The sequence below is a fragment of the Leucopleurus acutus genome (assembly GCF_964270905.1).
Source record: "Leucopleurus acutus genome assembly, chromosome: 20".
Lineage (NCBI taxonomy): Eukaryota > Metazoa > Chordata > Mammalia > Artiodactyla > Delphinidae > Leucopleurus > Leucopleurus acutus.
The window spans coordinates 47,141,684-47,164,253 of NC_139162.1; the positions used below are offsets into that span (position 1 = coordinate 47,141,684).

The 22,570-nt window shown below is 57.2% G+C and overlaps 1 protein-coding gene across 1 annotated transcript; it reads right to left on the reverse strand.

Annotated features, from left to right (window-relative positions):
- Nucleotides 1–1,846: 1,846 nt before the first annotated feature.
- On the reverse strand, nucleotides 1,847–16,992 carry PRX (periaxin; the record flags this gene model as incomplete). The annotated part of the gene is made up of 7 exons (XM_082862415.1): nucleotides 1,847–5,637; nucleotides 6,259–6,455; nucleotides 9,465–9,621; nucleotides 11,719–11,844; nucleotides 11,972–12,070; nucleotides 12,175–12,218; nucleotides 16,950–16,992. 7 exons carry the CDS (start codon nucleotides 16,990–16,992, stop codon nucleotides 2,014–2,016), a joined length of 4,290 nt encoding a protein of 1,429 aa, XP_082718541.1. The 3' UTR covers nucleotides 1,847–2,013.
- Between the last annotated feature and the right edge of the window lie 5,578 nt (nucleotides 16,993–22,570).

Consider the following 22,570-nt stretch of genomic DNA (forward strand, 5'->3'; position numbering starts at 1 on the left):
GTGGGAAGGTTGGGGAGGCGGGGGAAGAGGCAGATGGATGAGACACACAGGAGGCCAGGTTGGGGGGAAGGAGGGAGCCGTGCAGGGCTCTGGCCCTGAGAGGGATGGGACATGGACCGGGAGCAGTTTGGCAGAGAGGACATTAGGAAATTTAACATTAAAACATTTAAAAGGGTATTGAGTGTTGTTGGGTTGTTTTTTTTTTTTTTTTTGCGGTACGCAGGCCTCTCACTGTTGTGGCCTCTCCCGTTGCGGAGCACAGGCTCCGGACGCGCAGGCTCAGCGGCCATGGCTCACGGGCCCAGCCGCTCCGCGGCATGTGGGATCTTCCCGGGACCGGGGCACACACCCGCGTCCCCTGCATCGGCAGGCGGACTCTCAACCACTGTGCCACCAGGGAAGCCCGGTTTGTTTTTTTTAAAATTTTTATTTATTTATTTTGGCCATGCGGCTTGTTGGAATCTTAGTTCCCAGATCAGGATTGAATCCAGGCCCTTAGCAGTGAGAGCACAGAGTCCTAATCCCTGGACCACCACCAGGGAATTCCCCGTTCTGAGTGCTTTAGAACCCTTATCTGATCCTTACAATATACATCTCAATACCTCTATTTTATGGAAAAGAAAGTAGAGGCCAAAAGAAATTTTTTTAATGCCTAAGGTCACCCAGGTGGGTACCAGAGGCAGGCTTTGACCTTGAGCAGTCTGGCTCTCGAGCCAAGCTCTGAACCACTGGACACAACCTCCTAGTGTCCAGGAGACGTCAGGGGGGTGTGCAGAGATGCAGACGTGCACTGGAGGCCCGAGTGGACCCAGGAGAGATTTGGGGAATTATCAGCACAGAGGTGAGGAGTGGAAGCCGAGGGGAGGGCGACATGGCCCAAGGAGGGTGTGGGGATGGATGAGGGCCTGGGAGGAGCCCTGAGGGCCCAAGGGACAGGAGGAGAGAGAAGAGGAGTGCGGGGGAGAGAGAGAGAGAGAGGAGAGCGCTCAGGAAGGAGGAAGGAGCCCTGAGAAGTCAGGACACGGGAGACAGAAGAGGCCCTGAGCGTGGCCACAGACAGGCCACTGAGAGGAGGAAAACCTCAAATGCTGGGGGCCTGGGCAGGGGGTGCACACCAGGAACGTAGGTAACTCCTGCCATGTCTGGTGCGCATGAAGAGGAAGCGTGTGATGGGTCATGAGTGACCCAAGGCGGGGTCGGCTTGAAGGAAGCCAAGTGGGGAGTTTGGGACAACTCAAGGGCACTGATCTATAGCCCTTCTTCCTCTAGAATGGGAGGGCGGAGATGTGAAGAGAGTGGAGGAGTGGCTATAGTGGCATCAGGGGGAGATTCGGGACTAGACAGCTTGTCTAGGGCATCTCAGAGAGAAACGGGGGAGGCTGGGGACCCTGGAGGGGGCTTAGGGACTTGGATCCTGAGTGGAGATGGGTCCCTGGAGGCTGAGGTCCAGCCCCAGTAGGGGCTGAGGACCCTGGGACTTAGTCCTAAGAGGGCAGCAGGGTGCCTGGGGTGGAGGCCCTGGGGTTGTCCTGGCAGGAGTGGGTCCCGCAGCACAGGCAGAGTCTCCCGCAGAGGGGTCCCGCAGCTGGGTTCTGCTGGGGAACTTCCCCAGCTCAGAGGCCCCTGGGAATTCTGAAGGGCTAGGACAGCCCCCTCCCACCAGGCCCACCCCAAGGCCTCCCAGAGTCTCCTCAGACCAGGGGTGGCCTGTCTCACTGCACAAAGCATCCTTTCAGGCCATCCTCAAGGGACTCCTTTCTCTGCACCCGCGCCCCACCCCCCAGCAAACACACACACAGAGGAGACCTGACACAAAGCTACCTCTGGATTATTTTATTCACATGGCTTGGTAAGATACAGGCACTCCTGCCAAAGAGTCAGGCGGACTCCCCGGCCCTGACCCGGTCAGTCGCCCGCCTCCCAGCCCTCTGAGGGTTAGTGCTAGTTATCTCACACACAAAACGAGGAGGGGGATGGGAAGACGGGAGGGGAGTCTCCCTCTGCTGAGGGGTTTCAGATGACGGCAGCCTGAGCCCCCTCCATCCTCGTGGGGCCTGGAGGCCCCGTCTCTGAAAACCCCACGTTGGGCAGCCGGACCCGGAATCCACCTTCCTCCTGGGCCTTGGGGCTTAGGGACACCCGGGGGAAGCGGAACTTGGGTGACTTCTCCCCTCCAGGTGACTTGGGGGCCGCCTCGCCCTCCTGCCCCCGAGAGGCCTTGGAGGGGGTAGTCAGGCCCACACGGGGCAAGCGGACTCGGACGCGGCCCCGGCGCCCGGAGGCCCCTTCCCCGCAGCCCTCCTCTTCCTCGTCCTCGGGGCTGGGGGAGCCTTCCCCGCTGGCCGCCTCGCTCTGGCTGAAGCCCACGCGGGGCAGCCTGAGTTTTGGGTTCTTGGCCTTCTCGGACTCCTCAACCCCCTCCTTGGCCCGTGCCAGGCTGAACCGGGGCAGCCGCACCTTGAGCTTGTGTCCGGCATCCCCCTCGCCCTCAGACACCTGGTATTCGGCATGGCTGCCCACAGCGGGCGGGGAGAGCTCCACGTCAGGGAGCGAGAGGTGAAAGGTGCACTCGGCCCCTGGGGGCTGGTCCCTAGGCCCCTCACCCCCCGCCGCATCCCTAGCCCCCAGCGTCGGCATCTTCAGCCTCAGTCCGCCCTCACCTGTGGCTGCCTCACCCGCCTGCACCTCTCGGCTCAGCCCCACGTCCAGCTCAAGCTGGGGCACTGTCACAGCGGGCATCTTGAAGACACCCTCACCCTCGAGCGGCTCACCACCCACCACCTGGGCTCCGGGTAGAGACAAGGTCACCTGAGGCACCTGGATCCTAGAGCCTGGTGTGCCCTCTGCTGGAGGAGGGGCATTCTTGGCCTGCTGCCCGGGGGTGGCACCCAGGTCAGCCTCCCCAAAGCTGGGCAGCTCCACCTGGGGCAGGGAGATGCAGAGCGGCACCCTCGGCCCCCCATCCTGGCCCTCAGTGCCCACCTGCCTGGTTGCGGACATTTGCCCTTCCTCCTGGGCCCCCAGAGTAACCAATTCCACCTCAGGGATCTTAAGCTGCACAGCCGTGGACTCTGGCTTTTCCCCGGGGCTGACTCGCCCCCCCTGGATTTCTGCTTCCTTCCCTCGAGCCAGCCCAAAGGAGGGCATCTTCAGCTTGGGCATCTTCACCCTCGCATCCCAACCCCTGCTCTTGCCCTCCAACTCAGTCGCCCCTGGCACTAGTTCTCCTGCCTCGCTGTCCCGGCCTCTGACCCCAAACTTGGGCAGGCTGAACCTGGACCCCTTGAGCTTGGCGTCAGTCCCTGCCACCTCCACCTTGCCTGTGGGCAGATGGGAATCCAGGCTGAGCTGTGGGATGGACAGATCGAGGGCGGGCAGCAGGCCTGCCTCCCCCGTCCCTCTGGCCTCCGCCTCGGTGCCCACCCGAGCCTTGGGGAGTGAGATGGCAAACTTGGACACCTTTAGCTTGGCGGCTCGTCCGGCCCCCTCAGCCTCTGCCTTGGTCACCTTTGGCCCCGAGAGTCCAAACTTGGGCAGGGAGAACTTGGAGGAAGGCTTGACTTTCACCTCCGTCACCTCTACTTGCCTTTCCTCAGCCTCCACTGTGGGCAGCTGTGGCGTGACAATCTCAACGGAGGGCAACCAGAAGGCCATTTCCCTGACCCCTGCTACCACCCCAGGGGCTTCTGACTGCTCCACCTTGCCCACGTCGGCTGCTGGGACCTGCCCCTGCAGGCCGAAGGCCCCGGGCAGGTCTAGTTCCACTGAGGGCAGTGTGAGAGGGGGGACGCCCACACGAGCCTCGCTGCCCATCTCTGGCTTCAGACAGGGAAGTGTCACCAGCTTCCCCGAGACCTCAGCACTTGCCTCATCTGGCTTGCCGCGAGATGGGGACTCTGCCCTCCCTAGCTTGGGCATGGTCATCTTGGACATCTTGAAGCCAGATTCCACCCCCTCTGCTTCCTCCGCCCTGGCAGCTTTTAGCTGCACCTCCGGAGCCTTGGGCAGCTTCACCTCAGGTGCCTTCGGCAGATGCACATCCGGGACCTTTGGCGCCTGCACTTCCGGCAGCCGCATCTCCGACACCTTTGGCAGCTGCACTTCCGGGAGGTGCACGTCCGGCACGACCATCTCGGGCAACTTGGGGAGTTTTAGCTCTGAGACCTTTGGCAGCTGCACTTCCGGGAGGTGCACGTCCGGCACGACCATCTCGGGCACCTTCGGGAGCTTCATCTCGGGGACTTTCATCTCCGACACCTTTGGCAGCTGCACTTCCGGGAGGTGCACGTCCGGCACGACCATCTCGGGCAACTTGGGGAGTTTCATCTCCGAGACTTTTGGCAGCTGTACCTCTGGGAGTCGCACCTCTGGCACAGCCATCTCGGGCACCTTCGGGAGTTTCATTTCGGGGCATTTCATCTCGGGTACCTTCGGCAGCTTCAGCTCCGGAACTTTCGGGAGCTGCACTTCTGGCACGGCCATCTCCGGCACCTTCGGGAGTTTCACCTCAGGGACTTTCGGCAGCTGCACCTCTGGAAGCCTCACCTCTGGCACGGCCATCTCCGGCACCTTTGGGAGTTTCATCTCTGACACTTTGGGGAGCTCCACCTCTGGGAGTCGCACGTCTGGAAGGGCTGCCTCGGGCATCTTGGGGAGCTTGACGTCTGGGGCCTTGGCGAGCTTCACCTCAGGCCCCTTGGTCTCCTTGGCCTCAGGCGGCGAGACCCCGATGCCAAAGGAGGGCATCTTGATGGTGGGCAGCTTCAGCTTGCTCTCAACGGCTTCAGGGGCAGCGGGCCGGGGCTCCAGGAGAGAAAGCCCAAAGGTGGGCATTCGAAGTTTGGGCCCCTTCACCCTGGCCTCAGGGCTGCCCTTGGCCACCTTGGCCTCGGCAACTTCTTTTGCTCGAGCCCCAAAGCGGGGGAAACTGAGGCGGGGCATCTTCAGGGCCACCTCAGGCGCCTCTACTCGGGCTTCCACCTCTGCACCAGGCAAGGCCAGGTCCACCTCCACTGTAGGCGCTGCCACGTCCAGGGTGGGCACCGTCACTGCCGCAGCCCCTTCCCGGGTCTCCAGACAGGGAAGTGTGGGCAGAGTGGGTAGCGAGGGCAAGGTGGGCAGCTCCACTTGTGGGACCTGGATCCCTCCAGCCACAGGTTCCACAGCAGGTGCAGCTGGGGCTCCCAGCCCAAGGGTTGGCAAGTGGAGGGCAAAGCCGCTGACTACCTCTGCTGCAGGGGCCACCTCCCCCTTGGGGGCTGTGACCTGGGGGACACCCACCTCAGCACCCGGCAGCCGAGGCCCAACCAGCTCCACCTGGGGAGCTGTGAATCGGGCTCCTGCAGCCCCCTCGGCCTCTGCTTTGGCCTTCCTGGGGGGAGGAGCTGCAGCGGCCAGTCGGGCTACCTGGGCCTCTTCGGCCACTTCTCGGACACGTAGCCGAGGCAGCTGGAGGCGCCGGCGGGTGGGGGCAGCTGGGACAGGACCTTTGACAGCCTCGACTTTGAGGCCTCGACGCAGACGGGAGAACTTGGGAAAGGAGAATTCGACGTCAACAGGGGCCAGGTCTGCAGGGACCCCCAGGGCCCCGGGCACCACCATCTTCTTCTTCTTCACAGGGGACAGACTCTGGATGTTCTGGGGAGAGAGGAGAGAGGCAGCAGGCGGTGGGACAGTGGGAGGCCTGGGGTGGACGGGGGGAGCCCCACGTGGTTATTTTACCAGGCCGGGGATGTGCTGGATTGAGCATCTTGTCCCCAGAACACCATCCCCACTTCCTGCCTGTCACTTCACCCTTACTGCCCCAGAAGGCAAAGACTTTATTTAGAATCTTACAGTGAATCAACAGGAGTATAGAAACTGTGACCCAAGACTTCTGGCTCCTCCTCCAGGATTTTCCCCCAAACCCTCACTCTAGAGATGGGGAAACTGAGGCCCAAGGAGGGGAAGAAAGCTGTCAAGGGTCACTCAGCAGTAAATGAGCTGCCCTCAGGCTTGAACCTGGCCTCTCTGGTTCAGAGCGCCCTGGTTCAGGACGCCTGACGAGGTGGGTGAGGGTCCTGGTTTGGGATGAGTGGGTCCCCCTCCCCAGGGAGGAGTTTAGGGGCAGAGAACAGGAGGCAGTGGATGGGATTAGCGCTGGGTTAGTGACAAGACAGAGGGCAAGGCTGGCCCACCAGTGTGGGGCAGTGGGGCTCACGGCGCAGAGACAGGATCGCTGGGGCAGTCCAGGGCCGTAACCGGGCTAAGCACGCGTACCAGCTTGGCCACCTTGGCCCGCGGGCCCTTGATCTCGTAGCCGGCCACGGTCCCAGGCCGCAGCGCCAGGTCCCCGGTGGGCACAGTGCGCTTCAGGCAGAAGGAGACCTTGTAAGGCTCGGCGCATTGCAGCAGGCGTAGTGCGTCCTCGTACTTGAAGTTCTCGAAGAACACTCGGGCGCTCAGCAGCTGGTCCCCTGCAGGCCAGGTGGAGGTGGGCGGGGCGTGGGCATCTCTCGGCTCCGCCCAGGCCTGGTTCCGCCCACTTCTCTGGAGCCTGTGCAGCGAGGCGCCTCCCAAATTTTTGGCCCCGCCTATACCCGAGCACAGAATTGAGACGCAAAGTTCCTCCTGGTTTGAGGTTCTGACACTTAAGGACAAAGCCACGGCCTCGGCCTTAGCCCCGTCTCCTTCACTGAGCAAATCCAAGCCCATTCAGGTCACACCCCTCCCCTTTTACTCCCCTCCCCCATCCTCACACTTCAGACACTAACTTTGCTTCTTTTACTGAGAGAACAGAATCAGAAGAGAACTTCCAGAAGCTCCCGCCCCATTATTCAACCCTCTGATCCTGTGGCGATTTTCTCCACTCTCTCCCCACGTTATCAATTTGATAAACCATCCCCACTCCTAGCTCTGGTCAATCCCTCCACCACCTTTTCAGGGACACGCTCCAGCAATTCTCCCCTCTCTCCCCACGTTATCAATTTGTCCTTCTCGTCTACATTATTCCCATCAGCATACAACATACCATTCTTTCTCCCATAAGAAAGGCTGTCTTGACCTCACTCCTTCTGGAGCTCCTGCCCCATTTACCTGTTCAGCTTGATGGCAAAATTCATTGAGTTGTCTAGCTGCATTATTTCCAGTTCTCCAATCACACTTTTTACATCCCCTCTCCCAGAGCCTTGAACTGCTCCTCTCAAGGTCCCATGCAGTGACCTCTGTGTCATTAAGTCCAACGGTCAAGTCCCAGACTTCATCTGCTTGAACTCCTGCTTGAGACGCAGCTTCACGCTCCTCTCCTTCATCTACTTGCTTGGCTTGGCTTCCAGGGTGCCACACCTTCTGGAACCTCCCTCGAGGTTCCTTCTCAGCCTCCTGGGATGGTTCCTCCCCATCTCCCAGACCTCTTAAAGACACACAGTCCCAGAGCTCAGGCCTTGGACCTCTACTCTGGTCCATCTACATGCTACACTAATCCCTTTGGGAAGCTCATCCAGATTCAGGAGTTTAAAGAGCATAAATATGCTGACTCCCAAGTGTATCTCTCCAGCCCAGCACTCCCCCCTCCATCCTAGACTCAAATATCCAACTAGCCCTCCACATCTCCACCTTGGGATCCACCTGTCATCTGACAGATCCAAATTCTATTCCGGTTTTCCTGCAAACAAGCTCCAGCCCCAGTGTTCCCCATTTGTGGAACTACCAACTCCATTCTCAGGTCAAGAATCCCTGGACACATCCTTGATCCCTCTCTTTCCAACCCACCCCATATCCAGTCCTGAAGGCGCTTCGCCTGGATGGCAAAATGCATTGAGTTGTCTAGCTGCATTATTTCCACCTCTCTGATTACACTTTTGACACCCGCTTCCCAGAGCCTTGAACTGCTCCTCTCAAGGTGCTATGCAGTGACCTCTGTGTAGTTAAGTCCAACGGTCAAGTCCCAGACTTCATCTGCTTGAACCCCTGCTTGAGACCCAAATGATATCCAGAATCCAAACCCTTCTCTTCATCTCCAATAACGCTCTTTTGGCCCCAAGCATCACCAATCTCTTACCTGGAAAATCACAGTAGCCTCTTTTCCTGCTCCCCATCCTGCCCCCCAACACCCCCAGTCTACCGCTAACACAGCATTTCAACACAGTCAATTCACGTTCTTTCTTCAACTCACAAACCTTCCAGATTAAAAGTCAAAGTCTTCCTCATGGCCTATAAAGCCCTCTAAAAACTACCCTTTCTCTTACCTCTCTGGCCTCATCTCTTACTCTACTCTTCACTAACTCCACTCCATCCACCCTGGCTTCCTGGCTGTTCCTCCAACAAGCCAGGCATGCTCCCATCTTGGGGCATTTACACTGGCTGTTCTCTCTGCCTGGAATGCTCCTCCAGATGGCCACATAGCTCATTCCCTTACCTTCTTCAGGCCTTTCTGCTCTTCCTGGCTCACCCTATTTAAAAAATGCAGCTTCCGGGACTTCCCCGGTGGCACAGTGGTTAAGAATCCGCCTGCCAATGCAGGGGACACGGGTTCGAGCCCTGGTCCAGGAAGATCCCACATGCCGCAGAGCAACTAAGCCCGTGCGCCACAACTACTGAGCCTGCGCTCTAGAGTCCGTGAGCCACAACTACTGAGCCCACGTGCCACAACTACTGAATCCCACGCGCCTAGAGCCTGTGCTCCGCAACAAGAGAAGCCACTGCAATGAGAAGCCCGCCCACCATTACAAAGAGCAGCCCCCAATCGCCGCAACTAGAGAAAGCCCGGGAGCAGCAATGAAGACCCAACGCAGCCATAAATTAATTAATTAATTAATTAATTTTTTAAAATGCAGCTTCTGTCCTGGCATCCGTAAGCATATATCGCCTTCTAATTTACTGTGTATTTTACACATTTTGCTTAAATATGTCTCTCCTTACTAGAACGTAAGCTCCATAAGTGCAGAGAGTGTTATCTGTTTTGTTCACTTCAGTAGCCCAAGCACCCAGAATAATATCTGGAAATAGAAGGCACTTAGTAAATAGTTGTTGCATGAATAAATCGCGTCAGCCTCAGCCATGTTACCTAAAATATCCCTTACTAAGCTCCCCTCCCCACCCCCTCCAAGTTGTTAACTCCGCCTCTTTTCTTCAGCCTCAATAACTAGCACTTACTTAGTGCTTACCAGGTGCCACTTAGCTACTTGCTGTGTTTTCAAACATTTAATTCACGTAATAACCCTGTGAGATAAGTACTAGAATTAGTCCCATTTTAGAGGTGTAAAAACCGAGGCACAGAAAGATTACAAGATAGTAAACTGCACATCTGGGAGTCGAACCGAGACAATGAACCTCCAGAGCTCCTGCTCGGATCAAACGCAAAGCCGAAAGGTAACACAAAGCCCCGCCCCTAGCCCTTAACCCCGCCTCCTGGTCCCGGTACCCCGGGCAGCTTCCCAACCCCGCCCCCGCAGGAAAGCCCCGCCCCATGCCCCCGCCCCACTCACCTTCCTGCAGGCTGAGGCTCCTGGCCGCAGGTGAGTCCTCACGCAGCTCGCGGACGAAGATTCCCTCCTTGCCGCCGCCGGCTACGTTGATGCCACTGACCCCTGTCTGCGCCTCCGTCTCCACGATGATCTCCACCAACTCCGCCCGCCTCAGCTCCTGCGGAGGGCGGCGAGGAGTCGCCATGGGGCGCTAGGGCGGCACTTCGCCCAGAGCCCGCCATTGAGCTTAAAAGCGGCTCTTAACCGGGTCCTCAGGACACAGGCGCCTCGGCGGGGCTCAGGCAGGTTGTGCGGGCCCACCCTCTCCAGCATCTCCCCTTTAAGTGAGCACGAGGGCCGCTCGCTCAGTGACACCCCGCGAAAGGGTTCAACGGCTCTCGAGGCTCACAGGCCTGGTGGAGCCCCAAAGACCGCTACCGGGAGAGGCGAGGCGCGGGGCGGTGTTGTAGAAGAGGGGCGGGGTGCGGAGGCCAGAGGGAACCTGAGTTGCGACTGAGAGGCGGGCCTGACATGAGGGCGGGGCTGTGCCTCCCCCCCCCGAGGGGCGGGGCCAGTTGGGGCGGGGCTAGGGTTGGAGCATTTGCGGATAGAGGACGGTTGCCTGAGAGGAGCGGCGAAAGATAGATGGGTGCGGCTACAGTGTAACCGTGGAGGTGCGGAGGGGACCCATAGTCTTTGGACGGGCTTGAACTATGGGGAGGGGCTTTAATAACCGCAGAACAGGGGTGGGATGGAGGATGGGGTCCCGAAGAAAGGGCCGACCCTTAGTGGTGCGGTATGGAGGGGTGCAGGTGGGACTGGCCTCGTTGAAGGCTTGATGTGTGTGACTGTGCCCCATTGTGGACTCTATGACCCCAAGCCCTGCATAACGCCCATTGGAGAGGGAATCCAGTGAAGAAGGGTGCGTGGGTAATGAGTGGTGGGCTGGCAGACGTGGTATTCCTGGTATTTACTGTAAATGGTGCTGACATGGCCCTGGCCCAGCACTGCACTGTGGGATCTGCACCCGGCCTTCCCAGAAGAAACAGTGAAAGGCCTCAGTTCCACAACCATCCAGGAACCCAATCTGCTGTGTGTCTTGGGCGGGTGGGGGGGGACTTTGCCCTCTCTGGACCCATTTCCCCACTGTAAAGTTGGGTAACATGGGTGTACTGGAAGGAGTCTCTGACTGTGAGCTGAGACCTGAAGCAACAGAGATGTGAGGGGTTGCTGTAGTGGGTAGTGCATTGAGGCTGGTACAGACTGGGGTTGAGCCCAGGGCTTGGAGAGGGGAAAGCAGGTCTGGCCGATGCTCCACAGCAGTGGCCCCGGGACTGGAGAGCTGGGCGGAGCATGGTGAGAAGGGGTAGGAAGAGTTGTAGTAGAGGCAGCAGGGAAAAGCATGACCATCACCACCACCCTTAGGCCCTGGGCTAAGCATTTTATGTGTGGCATCTCCTTTCATCCTCCCCGCAGCTTGGGCAGTCACCGAGTAGGACACAAAGGTCCAGAGAAGTGAAGTGACTGCCTAATGCCACACAGCAAGTTAAGCGGTGGGGCCTCAACCTCAGGTCTGTGACCTCAGAGCCCATAAGCCGTCCTGTAGGCAGTGGCCTCCGTGCACTTTACTCCCTGCCTGCCACCCCTCAGCCTCAGCTTGACTCTTATAAAAGGAGACCCACTCTGTGCCTGGCATCCAATGGGATGCAGTCAGTGCTAGTGCCCTGTCTCCATAACAGTGAAAGCCATTAACATTCGAGGAGGCTTCCTAGGTACCAGGCCCTGGGCAAATGACACAAGTGTGAGTCCTCAGTACCCGCAGAGGTGGGGACCATTGCCCCATTTCACCGATGGGGAAACTGAGGGTTAGAAAGTTCAGGTCATCTGTTCAGGGCTGTACAGCTGAAGTGATAGGGTTGGGATGTAAGCCCATGGGTCCAAAGCCCATGTCTTTAACCCCTACACCATCCTGCCTCTTCTGATGAAGGGTTTCTACTCTATTTTTTTAAGCTTATTATTGTTAATATAATTCCATTATGCTCAATGAATTAGCTTCTTTGAATCTTAGTCTGTGCCAGGTACTGTGTTAAGCACATTACAAATGTTAATTTTTTTTCCTTCACAGTGACCCATAAAATAGGCCCTGCAGCTATCTCCATTTCACAGATGGGGAGACTGAGGCACAGAGAAGCCAGGAAGTGTCTCCTTGCTACCCTAGTCCGTGCTCCCACCAAGGCCCCACAAGTCCCCCTTGTAGGATGTGTTGGGCGCTCACCTCAGCACTCTGGCTCCTGGCCTCCATGGCGCTGCTGGGAGTCACCTGGGCCCCAGGCTCCTGCTTCCTCTCTCCCTTCTGCTGCAGGACCAGTTTCAGTTCTGCATGGAGCAGCTGCCTCTGAGCCTGCAGGGGCAGGGATGGAGGCTTGAGGCCAGGAGAGGATAAGAGGAGAAGGCTGGGCTTAAAGGGAGAGGTCAAGGTGGGTATGAGAAGGGGAGAAGGGCCCCCCCCATCCCAGCTGTCCTCTTACCGCTGCCTGGGAACAAGCACCCCCTCCTAACAGGAGCCCAGCCTGGGGTGGTGCACAGTCGTCTGCGGGGCTCGCGCCCTTCCTCTGGGGTCTCGCGCCCTTCCTCTGGGGTCTCGCTGCCTGCCAGGGAGAGACCAGGTCATGAGGCTCCAGACAGGCGAGGGAGGGGCAGGGAGGGGCATGTGGCACCAGCCAGTGCTCACCTCAGGGTCACCTCCAGCTCCTTGGGCCTCCTGGGTCCGGGGCTCTAAGAAGAATAACGTGAGTATTACTATCAGCTAACCCCACTGATTGCTTCCTGAGTGTCTGAGCCTTCCCACACTCTGTCAATACTCTATCCCCAGGAATTCCCTGGCAGTCTAGTGGTTAGGACTCCACGCTTCCACTGCAGGGGGCACAGGTTTGATCACTGGTCAGGGAACTAAGAGCCTGCATCCTGCATGGTGTGGCCAAAAAAAAAAAAAGGGTACTCTATCCCTATAGTGCAGGTGGGGGCACTAAGGCTCAGAAGACCTTTATCCAAGGTGACACAGCAGTATAGCCAGAACGGACTCCTAGGCCTTTCTGACAGCAGGCCCCTACGCCAACCTCCTCAGCTGACTGAGGGGGCCAAATTCACTATAAAATCATTATATCCACTGCCATGTACTCCCTGTAGGCAAATCACCTCACCTCTCTGTGCCTCAGTCTCCTCATCTATAAAATGGGAAGAATGAGGGCACCTACCTCTCAGGGCTGTTAGGAGGGTCAAACGTGTTTGTAAGTATACAGTGCCAGGCACATGGTGGGCACTTCATAAGCACTTGCTATGATTATCACTAAGAACTTCCTGTGGTCTTGATCTTGTGTCGAATATCCCACGGGGGTCATTGCATGTGGATTTCAGAACACCCCTGTGAGGTCAATACAATTGCTGAGCTTGTTACAAAGAAGACACCTGAGGCTGGGAGAAGGAAAGTCACTTTCCTGGGTCACAAATGACCCAGCCAGGACTTGAACTTGTCGGAAAGCTCCAGCTGCTCCTACAGATAATAACTAATGGGCATTGCATGGTTGCTCTTTGCCAGTCCTGTGCTAAGACCGTCACTTTCCACCTCACCGCAGAAAACCCTAACCCCACAACATTGTAAATCAACTATACTCCAATAAAAAATAATTTAAAAAAAAATAAAAGAGAAAACCCTAAGCCCTGAGAGAGGCCAGGGACCTCGTTCAAGGTCACACAGCACAGCGAGAAGGAGGTAGAGCCGGGAAACCTCCCCGACAGGCCCTTCTGGGGAAAAGGGGATGGATCCTATCTCCCTCCTCCAAGCCCCCGACTCTGGCCTTGTCCTCCCAGCCCCCAGCTGGCATGCCAACCCGCCAACCCCCACTCCACAGGGAAAGGTCAGGCCTCACGCGGCGCATTCCCTCAAACAATAGCCCATCTGCTGTGCCCAGTCACATTCCGCCCCTGCCCACCCACCCCCAGCTGCACAATGGCCCTTCATAGCCCACCACTGGCCAGGATAGAGGACACAGGGACCCCCTCAATGCTCCAGCTGTACCCACTTCACTGGTTTCCCCCCCACGGTGTCAGAAGGCTCCTCTCTGGCTCTCCTAGGGGTCCTGGTCTCCCCTGTGAGCCCCCAGCCCCTCCCACATCTGGATTATTTCCTCTGAACTGGGCCTTATGCTGGCACCCTTAGGCCTCGAAATCACTCTGGATGTGATGGCTATTTTAGGGTTGAAAACTGAGGCTCAGAGAGGGCAAGTGACCTGTCTGGGGTCACACAGCTAGGACCTGTGCCCTTGACCCCAACTCTGCACCTTCACTTGTGTTGGTGGCTCTGAGCACTGGAGGAGGCCCAAGCAGCAAAACAGCTGAGGCAGGAGTTGGGCTGGGCAGAGGGGATCAAGGTTGCCAGGAACAGGCATTCTTAGAGGGACCTCGGTGCCAACCCCGAGCCAGGCAGACACTTTATAGACATGGCCTCATGGTACCCCATTTTACTGATGAGTAAATGAGGGTTAAGAAACGGGATATCACAGGGAATTCCCTGGCGGTCCAGTGGTTAGGACTCCGTGCTTCCACTGCAGGAGGCCCGGGTTCGATCCCTCATCAGGGAACTAAGATCCCACGTGCCACATGGCCTGACCAAAAAAAAAAAAAAAAAATAGAGCCAGGATATCACTGTGAGGGAGTTGGGACTTGAACCCAGGTCTGAAATGCTAACTCTGACTCCCCGATATAATATCCTGAGCTGGGGGTGAGAGAAGCCTGCTACTTGTAGGAGGTGGTGGAGATGGAGGGGAGGATCCCCTAGGCCGCAAGCTCCCTGCTCCAGGACAGGCCAGAGAAGTTCACACCCAGAGGCTAGCACAGGAAGCTCAGCCAGGGTGAGGGCAAGAGAGAGTGCCCTGCTTCTTCATCCCTGCCTGGGACAGCTGCCCAGCCCAGGTTATATTTAGCCCAGCTGTGCCCTTCCTGAGCCACATACCCAGCTCCTGGGGTGGGATGGGGTGGGAGCAGCTTCGGAAGGAAGCAGCTTTGGAAGGGCCCAACCCCGGGCACTCTCTGTTCCCAGATCTGCCTGTCCCACCAGGCAGGGGAAGGAGGGGTAGAGAGGTGGGGTTGGGGGGGCTGACTCGTGTTAGGGGAAGATCTAATGGAGATTCCCTGGAGAATCAAGGCCAGGCAAGACCCTCCACAGGCCAACAGCCCACTTCTTGAGCAATTCCTGTGACGCTGCCCTAGTACATTCCTGAGCTTCCAGAATTCTGAGTCTCCATTTCTTGAGCACTTACTATGTGCAAAGATCCTTCCCTGCCTGGGCTCATTAACTCCTGACAACACCTCCCTGGGGAAATCACAACTTAGATGCCCATTTAAGATGTCACTCCTGCCCTTCAGGGTGGCTGGGGTGAGGGGTTGTCGTTTGTACCCTGGGCCCCTCAGCCGAGCTGGGCCTGCTGAGGAATCCCCCAGATCTGCCTCACTGTACACTCCTCCCCCAACCATGACTGGCGCCAACCTCGTTTAGGAATTCTCCCCTCTCAGAGCCTCAGCCACCCCAACCACCAGAGGGATCTGGTGCCCTTGCAATGGGAGTGGGGGGTAGACCTGACTCATCTGGGCCCCTAGGCATTGTCTGAGGCCATCCAGTGATGTGGCGGGGAGAGGCATTCTGGCAGTGGCTTCCAGCTGCCTCCATTAGGGCCTGCTCCAGCACTCCTCAGGTTTGAATACTTGGGCAAGGTATTTCACCTCTCAGGGCCTCAGTTTCTTCATCTGTAAAATGGAGCCGATAAGACTGGCTTTGAGGAATTGTGAGACAAGAGCAGGTGCTTAGGATATTCAGAGAATATAGTAAGTGCTCAAGGAACATAAACTGGTCTCTGACAGCAAGTGTGTCTGTGCATCTCAAAGTGTCTCATATCCAGCCTTTGCTCACAGTGGCCCCACTTTCTCCCCTACCAAAGAGGAGCTTTGGGTGAGGGACAAAATGCAGGTCGGGCACCAGCCTCCAACCAACAAGATCAGCCTTGCCTCCCCAGCACTCTATTACAGGGACAAAAAGGTCTGTCCCACCCTCAGCATCCTGCCCCAGCTCTTTATAAGCAGCAACGCATTTACTCTCATGTCAGCCCTGGGAGGTAGCCTCCCTCAGCCCATTTTAGAGATGGGAAAGCAGAGGCACAAAGAACGAAATATCTTGCCCAAGACGACACAGCTAGAAAGAAGAGAACATTGGGATTTGAAGCCAGGGTCTGGTTCCAAGGTCTGTACCTTTAACTCCTATACCACGCAGCCTCCTGGGCCCTAGACACCCTCCCAGCACCTCCCAAGATCCTGGGTCTCATTCCCAGGGCTTCTCAGCCTGGCCAGGAAGGGAACTGGCGGGCGGTCTCTTACCACTGGGCCTCCAGACACCTCGAGAGCTCCTGGTCCGTCTGCTCAGCCCCAGCCCCAAGCTGGGGGGGAAAAGGAATGGGGAGGGGGAGGAGGGGGAGGAAGGGGAGACCCCAGCCATTGGCTGCCGAGGTATGACATCACCAGGGGGTGGGTAGTAGGGAAACAAACATCCCCATCTCCCAGCTATGTCCACCCGCAAGGGGGTGGGAACCACAGAAGAGAAGCCAAGACAGCCCGGTGCAGTTCCCTTGCCTGGGCTGAGACCTCCACCATGAGCCCCGCTCCTGGGATTTGCACGTTGCTGGTGCCACTTGGAGACTCAGCCCTTCACCAGCACTATTCCCTGGCTTCCACACCCAGGCATGGCCCCGCTGGTTCCTGGGGCCCCTAGATTAAACTTCTACTCCCTCTCCTGGTCAATATGGGTTCAAATCCCAGCTCAGCCATGTCCCGGCTGTGTGAACTTCGGCAAGTTGCAGCATCTTTCTCGACCTGTTTCTTCATCTCTAAAACAGGGATAGTAAAAGTGCCCACCTTATGGGTTTCTTGTGAAGATAAAATGAGTTAAGAGAGACTAAAAACTTTAATAAATGCCTGGCCCGGAGTGAATGCTACTTATACATATTTTGTATTCTTCACACAAATTAGGGGACCAGCTAGACTTGTCAGGGGACTTTTGGTCTGAGTGAGCTGGGGCCAGGGGAGCCCCACTTCTCTGTTTAATGGAGTTGCCATTTCAGGGGGCACCTATCATGTACTAAATACTGTGCTGGGCACCCAAAGCTCGGCTCCTGGAATCAAGGACGCAAGATAGATTATGCCCAATTTTTAGCTACACAGCAGGGGTGCGTGGAGCTGGGGTCCAACCTCAGTTCTGCTGGACCCCAAAGACCCTGCAACACACGTCTGTCCCCTTCATAAAACAGACAAGGAGGCTCAGAGAGGGGAATGACACCAAGGTCACCCACAGCAGGTAATAGGTAGCATCAGAATTTGAACCCAGACCTGCCCAACTCCCAAACCAAGGCCACTAGGCCTCACCCTGATCCCCTGACCCCCGGCCCCCAGCCTGCCCTGACTCACCAGACCCCGGGGGGCGGCACAGGGAGCACAAGTACCCCCACATGCCCCTCACACCCACCCGGCCGCTGCCTCGGATGCTCCTGGCTCTCTGAGCCCGGGCCTGGGGCCGGGGCTGGGAAGAGGCTGGGGATTACCCCCAAAATGCATGTCAGCAGCTTCGGCCCCATTGTCCAGCCAGGCAGGGCCACCAGGCCCTCAGCTCCGTCGGCACCCTCACCCTTCACATCAGCTCTCTGGCCCCTCTGCGAATTCATCCCCCACCCCACACTGAGCAGTTGGGGCCTACTCCCGAGGGCACGAGGGCATGGGGGACTAGGAACTGGTTGGCAGGAACCCAGAATGCTAGGGCCCTCCTCCCCTCTCTCCGAAATGCCCCCTGCCCACTCTCAGCCACCGGGGAAGGCAGGAATGTGCTGAGCTCTGGGAAATGCCTTCCAGGCCTGGCAGCCACCAAGGGTTGGGGTGTGGCGGAACCCAGCCAGAACCCTCCTCCCGGGAAGGGTGGAAGGAACAGTGTGGTCAGGGCTGCTGATGGGCCTGAGGAGACCCTTCCTCCATTGCAGGTGCGCTCGCTCTCTCTCTCTCTCTCTCATTCATTGATTCATTCAAATATTCATCTGTTCATTTATTCATTCAACAAACATTCACAAGCCCTTGGTGACAGGCCCTTTGCTGAGCACTGGGGACACTGACGGACCTAAATTCACCACGGGGGGCAGGCTCAGGACAGGATTCCTGGAGTCAAACTGGAGGGTTGAGGAGGGAGCCAGGTAAAAAGCTAGGGAAGAGTTTTCCGGAAGGAGGGAGGAGGAACACGGGCAAAGCACCAGGGGGTAGAGAGGGAGCAGTCCTTTATTCAATGTCAGCAAACAGTCAATAAGCACCTGGTCTTGTGCCCAGCCCCATGCTGGATGGTGCTGGGGACACAGTGTGACCAAGATAGCCTGGGCCTGCTTTCACAGAGTTCACAGTCCAACAGGGAGACAGACCCAGAGTGGCCAGGGTTGGGATGGGGGAATTGCAGGCAGAGAGGTCAGAGCCCTGCTGGGGTAGCCCAGGAAAGGTACCTGCTTCACCCTAGGAAGGGAGATCAGGGAAGGCTTCCTGTAGGAGGGGACATGTGAGCTGAGATTTGAATGACCCATAGGATCTAGGCAAGAGAAGAGAGAATGTGGAAATTCCCTGGCAGTCCAGTGGTTAGGACTCTGTGCTTCCACTGCAGGAGGCATGGGTTTGATACCTGGTCAGGGAACTAGGATCCTGCAAGCCACACAGCTTGGCCAAAAAAACAGAACAAAACAAAACAAAACAAACAAACAAACAAAAAAGAGGGAGAGAGAGAAGAGGGAGTGGAACAGTTTCATGGGCAGACGGAACAGCCTGTGCAAAGGATCTGAATCCAGACGGAGCTCAGCACATAGGAAATTCCCAGGAGCTGAGAACTGTGTCCTTGTTCATGGCTGTGTCTCTAAAGCCACACATGCCCCTTCCTTTGCATGTCCTTCTCATTTATACACTTATTCACCAGCTATTTGCAGACACCTCCTCTGTATCCATCCATCCCTGGGCTGGGTGGTGCTGGGGACACAGCAGTGACTGTGACCGTGCCCTCACAGGACTCACAGTCCATGGGGGGCAGACACTAAAGAAGTGACTAACGAAATGAGTGTATAATTACACACTCTGTGCTAAGTGCTCTGAGAAAAGGATCCAGGTCTGTAAGAGGGGTCTGGCACTCTGATACTATCAGAAATGGCATGGAGGGCTTCTTGGAGGAGGTAACATTTGAGCTGGCACCTGAAGGATACACAGGAGTTCATGCCAAGCTGTGGGTGGTGGATAAACAAGAGTGGGTTTCAGGTAGAGGAAACAGCCCGTGCAAAGGGCCCCTTTGAGAAACTGGTGAATGTGAGAGTGAGGGGAAGATGAGGGGAGGGCCAGCAGGGCCACGAGGAGGGGCTGCGACTTTGTTCTGAGGGCCCTGGGTACCTACAGGAGGGACAAAGGGTGGAGGGTGGAAGGAATCTGATGACAGACCAGGCTAGAGCTGGGAAGAAAATTCACCCCTTGCTGCTCAGGGTCAGACAGACAAGGAGGCTGGTACAGGCTATCCTGTCCCTCTCTGGGTCTCAGAGGGCAGATATCCTTGTTTGTTCCCAATCTTAGGGGACAAGCACAGTCTTTTGCCATGAAGTATGATGTTAGCTGTATGTTTTTTGTAGCTGCCCTTTAGCAGGTGAAGGGAGCCTCCTTTCCCAGTTTTCTCTAAGTTTTTTGTGGTGAAAGATATGTCTCTGTCTCTGTGTCTCTGTCTCTCTATATGCCCCTCTATGTCTCTGTCCTCATTCCTTATCTCTCTCCGTGTCTCTCTGTGTCTCTCTCTCTGTGTCTCTTGCTTGTCCTCACCCAAGGGGGTGTGGCCATGGGAAGTTGAATTTAAGGGGTGGCACCAGTGTCCCAGTTCCGGGCAAGGCCACCTCCATAAACACAGGACATCCTGTAGAGCTGGGGAAGGAGGTGGAATGCTCTCCTCAGGGACCACCCTCTCCCCACCAAGTCTGAGCCAAGCAGGAGCCAGGTCCTACCCAGTGCAGCCCAGGGAAACTGCTGTCTTCCCCACCCCCGTCCTTTAGGCCTGCTCCCGCCCCCTGCCCTCTCTACGGAGCTCCAGTTCCAGGGGCCCAGCCACCTGGATGCCTGCCCCTGGGTGTCCTCACAGACCCCTGCACCCACTGTGTCCCTCTCTGGCCTCAGTGTCAACCCCAGACCTGCTCCCCCTCCGGGTCACCATCCCAGGGTGGCCCCACCATCCCCAAGTCCCTTGGCTAGAGCCCTGGGTCTCATCCTAGGCCCGTCCTCTATTGCAGCTCATCACCCACACAGCCTGTCCTCTCTAGCATCTCTCCCCTCCCCTCCCCTCCCGTCTCCTCTCCAAGGCTTCTCTGTCCCTCCGCGGCCTCCCTCCCCTCTGGACTCCTGGCCCCCAGTCTCACCTCCCACCAATGGCAGCCAGAGAGATCCATTTGCTTCCAGATTCCTTTACCCTAGTACCTTCAGAGTAAAGTTTCCCCATCCAGGGCTTTCTGTGCCCTGGTCCCTGCCAACCCCTCCAGCTCCATCACTTACCTAACCACTTTTCCCCTGTTTCCAATCAAACCCAGCAGCTTACAGATTCCTGAAAAGATTGTAGGGTCCCTCACTCCCTAACCCTTGCACATCCCTCTGCCTAGAACACTCTCCCCTCAGAACAACAGCCCTTTGAGGTAGGTACTCTTACTGTCCCAGCTTACAGATGAGGACCCTGAGGCCCAGAGGAGTCGAGAACCTTGCCTAGGGTCACACAGCCACAGAACGGCAAAGCAGAAGTTCAAACACAGGTGGCCTGGCTTTCAACACAGTATGGCTTATTGAGTCAATAATCATTGACTGGACTTCCCTGGTGGCACAGAGGTTAAGAGTCTGCCTGCCAAGGCAGGGGACACGGGTTTGATCCCTGGTTCGGGAAGATCCCACATGCCACGGGGTAACTGAGCCCATGCACCACAACTACTGAGCCTACGCGCCACAAATACTGAAGCCCACGTGCTCTAGGGCCCACGTGCCACAACTACTGAGACCATGTGCTGCAACTACCGAAGGCTGTGTGCCTAGAGCCTGTGCTCCGCAACAAGAGAAGCCACCGCAATGAGGAGCCCGTGCACCTCAACGAAGAGTAGCTCCCGCTCACCACAACTAGAGAAAGCCCACGCGCAGCAACGAAGACCCAGTGCAGCCAAAATAATAATCATCATCGTTATCATTGACTAAGCATCGTTAGATCTCCACACTGGGACTGCAAACCGTAGGTGTCCAGTAAATGCTCATTGAATGAGTGAATGGGACAGGGGCAGAAGGTGAGCCTTGGACGGTACAGGGTTCAGAGCCCCCCGCCGCAAGGACCGGGATACCTTCTGAGGGGCCCAGAGCAGGGGAGAGATGTGGTCAGATCTGCCTTTTATATAGGGCCAGGCACACAGTAGGGTAGGTACCCATAAATTTTTGCTGAGTGAGGGAAGGGAAGGAGGGGAGGGAGAAGGAGACCAAGGACAGCTCTCCCAGGTGCTGGAGGAAAGAAGTATATGTGTGTGATGGGGGTCCCTGTGAATGCCCATGGAGGGGAGCTGGCCTGGGGAGTGTCGTGGTGGGAGCACACAGAGGCTCTGTGAAAAGCAGCCCCAGCTCCAGGGCTGGTGGCTCCATTAGGAATGGTGTGGGCCCTGGAATCTGCTGGCCGAGGTAGCGTGGCCTCCTGGGGTTGAGCCTGAGGGCGGAGGGGCACACCAGAGCCAGGGAGCTGCACAATCGTCCAGGGGTCAGACATGGGGAGAGTAGGGCAGGTCTTCAGGCACAAGCTGTCATAAACCGAGGGCACCAGGGAGATGGGACCAGGGCTGATCTAGCCCATATGCTGCTTTTGTGCAAAAGGCACACCCCTTCCCCAAGGCACTTGACCTCCATCTGCTGAGAAACTGCCTTAATAAATATGTAAATGCATGGTGTGTGAGATAAATACGGAGCCTATGTGCAGTGCACAACCGGAGAAACTGTACACAGAGACTCTGCTGAGAGGGGAGCAACGCTTGCCAAACAGGCACAGGGGCAGATGGGACCATCGCTGACAGATGGGTAGGCTGCCTGCATCAATAGGTATCACAGGGACTTCCCTGGTGGCGCAAGTGGTTAAGAATCTGCCTGCCAATGCAGGGGACACAGGATAGAGCCCTGGTCCGGGAAGATCCCACATGCCACAGAACAACTAAGCCCGTGTGCCACCACTACGGAGCCTGCGCTCTAGAGCCCTCAAGCCACAACAACTGAGCCCGCAATGCCACAACTACTGAAGCCCATGTGCCTAGAGCCTGTGCTCCGCAACAAGAGAAGCCACCGCAATGAGAAGCCTGCGCACCCCGATGACGAGTAGCCCCCCGTTCGCCGCAACTAGAGAAAGCCTATGCGCCGCGAGGAAGACCCAACACGCAGCCAAAGGAAAAAAAAAAATAGAAGTAGGTATCACAGATTATCCCCCAGTTTGGCACCCAGAGACATCAGAAATAGGTCCTCAGGGTGTTGTAAACAGAACGCATTGCTGACCCCACACTGGGGACTCCTTGACCACGGGTCAGGTCTCCAGGGTATCTAAGGCAGTGGCAGGACAGACCCCCAGACTGGGCACCAGGGGGCATTGCTGCGCTCAGCCTAAACTCCCAAGGTCTGGGTCTGGGTTAAAACCGAGTTTGAGTCCCATGGCCCAGGGGCTGGGGTCACCAGGTGTTGGAGTCAGGCACCCGGAGGATCCTCAGCCTGGGCACCAGCTCCCTTTGGGCCATTTCCACTCCCCACCCGGGGCCATCCCATCCACTTCCAAAAATGGGCACGACTTCCTCCGCTCCTCCAGGAAGCTCCACTCTGCCCGCCCCTTCCAGGCCCGAGTGGCCGGCCGAAGCAGCCTGCCTCTCTCCCTCCCCTGTCCCCCCTCCCTTCCCAACCCCCCGTTTCCACCCCAGCTTCAGCCTCCCTGAAGCTTCCGGCCAGAGTGGAGGCACCCGAGCCCCACGATTTTAGTGCCCCTTAGCCGGGGCTTC